The sequence below is a fragment of the Olea europaea genome, unplaced genomic scaffold, assembly GCF_002742605.1.
Source record: "Olea europaea var. sylvestris unplaced genomic scaffold, O_europaea_v1 scaffold2181, whole genome shotgun sequence".
NCBI lineage: Eukaryota > Viridiplantae > Streptophyta > Magnoliopsida > Lamiales > Oleaceae > Olea > Olea europaea.
Genome location: NW_019239814.1, coordinates 115,353 through 117,265, shown reverse-complemented (window position 1 = coordinate 117,265; position 1,913 = coordinate 115,353). Strand labels below are relative to the sequence as shown.

At 37.8% G+C, this 1,913-nt stretch overlaps 1 protein-coding gene across 1 annotated transcript; it reads right to left on the bottom strand.

Annotated features, from left to right (window-relative positions):
• Positions 1-663: 663 nt before the first annotated feature.
• Positions 664-1,853, bottom strand: LOC111380681 (fasciclin-like arabinogalactan protein 11). Its single transcript, XM_023004310.1, has one exon. The coding sequence runs from the start codon at positions 1,708-1,710 to the stop codon at positions 970-972; it is 741 nt and encodes a 246-aa protein (XP_022860078.1). The 5' UTR covers positions 1,711-1,853; the 3' UTR covers positions 664-969.
• Positions 1,854-1,913: the final 60 nt, after the last annotated feature.

Below are 1,913 nucleotides of genomic sequence, written 5' to 3'. Positions count from 1 at the left end.
GGCGATGTTCCTACCAATTTATTATTGAACAAAGAAAAAACATAAACGACAATATAAGGGGAACATAAATACCACCAACATACGAAAACATTTGAAACATGATATGCTTGGGAAGGGTTGAGCGACCGTACTTCCCATGGACAAGTAACAGTATGGACTACAGTATTCGAGATGCCTATAACAAAGTTTTTAATTTTATGTATTTTTGTAAATTTTGATAAAAGTTAAGAAAAATTGTCCTTAAAAATTGTGAAAATCATAAAACTATGTGATTGAAATTGAAATTTGAACAGTTAAACAAACACTTAGACTTCACCGATGATTCTTTTAGGAACAAGTACAAAATTTGGTCCGACTTCATGCAATTTAGGTTCTCGATAAAGTCATGTCTTAGAGAACCATCTTCAAAACCATCCCCATAAATGATACTTAACTTTTCTTCAAGTTCTTCGTCAAATTTACATCTTTACAAATCTATTCAAAATAACATATATTTAGATCATGTTTGATGTCCACGTAGATGAAAATCTACTAAAAATTTCAAGTTGAAATCAACAGTTAATTTTAAACGTACATTTTATAGGCCTCACATCTTTTCAATCACGTGTATTTCATCAACTTTTATCAAAATTTACTAAAAATCTATCTAATCTACACCAAACATGGGCTTAATTTATTTATTTCGGTGAAGGTCAGTTTAATAAAGAGTTTTACATACCACACAAATTGATATAGCTCTTAGATTACAAAATCTCAAGATACTCAAATAGAGAAAGATTACAAATTCTCAAGATACTCAAATGGGAGAAAATAGAGACCTAAGGACAAAGCAGTTGAATAAAGAAAGGCGAACGAAATGAGGATATATGAGACACTATCTCTATACGTATATCTCCGTATCAAATTCAAAACAAAATAATAGTTTCTCTCCGAACAAATGAATCCGTATTGCGAACATATCCATCTATATTATCGCCACCAACGTGTTGCTATGACACCAGCTACAAGGGGCACCACCATCAGCATCCCATGCATGGCAAGGCCAATTGTCCCCGAGGCATCGGCCGGAGCATCATCACTGCCAGATACGGGGGCATCAGCAGCCGGTGACTTCTTCTTGGCCACTGCCGATGGAGCCGGGACTGGTGCTGGTGAACCAAAAATGCTCAAAGGCAGAAGAACCTTGTCCACTTGATATACTGCTAGCTGATTGTCCGTGTAAATTGTGTTAGCCACCGTGGCATCATCCACACCGGTCGACACATTCACTTGGTTGCCGGAGGTGGTCACGTTTAGAGGAAACTGCCCATTGTCGTCGTTTCCGGCTTGAGTCCTTAATGGATTACTTGCAGTTTGGAACTGTGACATTGAGAGAAAAGTGGGCAGTACATGAAATTGCACCAATGCAACTTTCTGCTGATCACTTAGGGAATTTAGAATGCCAGATTTGAGGCTAGAAATGGCGTTATCGGTCGGCACAAATACTGTTAAACCCTGATTTGAATTGTTGAGTTGTGTATTGATCTGGTCCCCTACTTGAGTAATTGAAAGAAGCCGGATGAACATAGTGAACTGGCCGGCCTTTTCAAGGATTTTGGTTATGTTGGTTGGACCGGCTGGCGCCGGGGCCTGAGCTGGTGTTTGAGCTAGGGTTTTGGTGCAGTAAAAGAGAAGTACAAGAAGTAACATAGAGAGAGGGAAGTGGTCCATTTTGGGGAGGAGATTGACTTGAATTATGGAGACCTATGTCACAACAATATGTAGAAATAGTGTACAAAGAATAATGTTAAGGGGAATTTTATGGTTAGGAACCAGAAAATGTTAGGTGAATTCAAATTTGGTAATAAGTCACAATTTTAGTTAAAATGATGAATCAGTCCAGTTAGTGTTTATTTTATTTGTGTGTGTGTGTG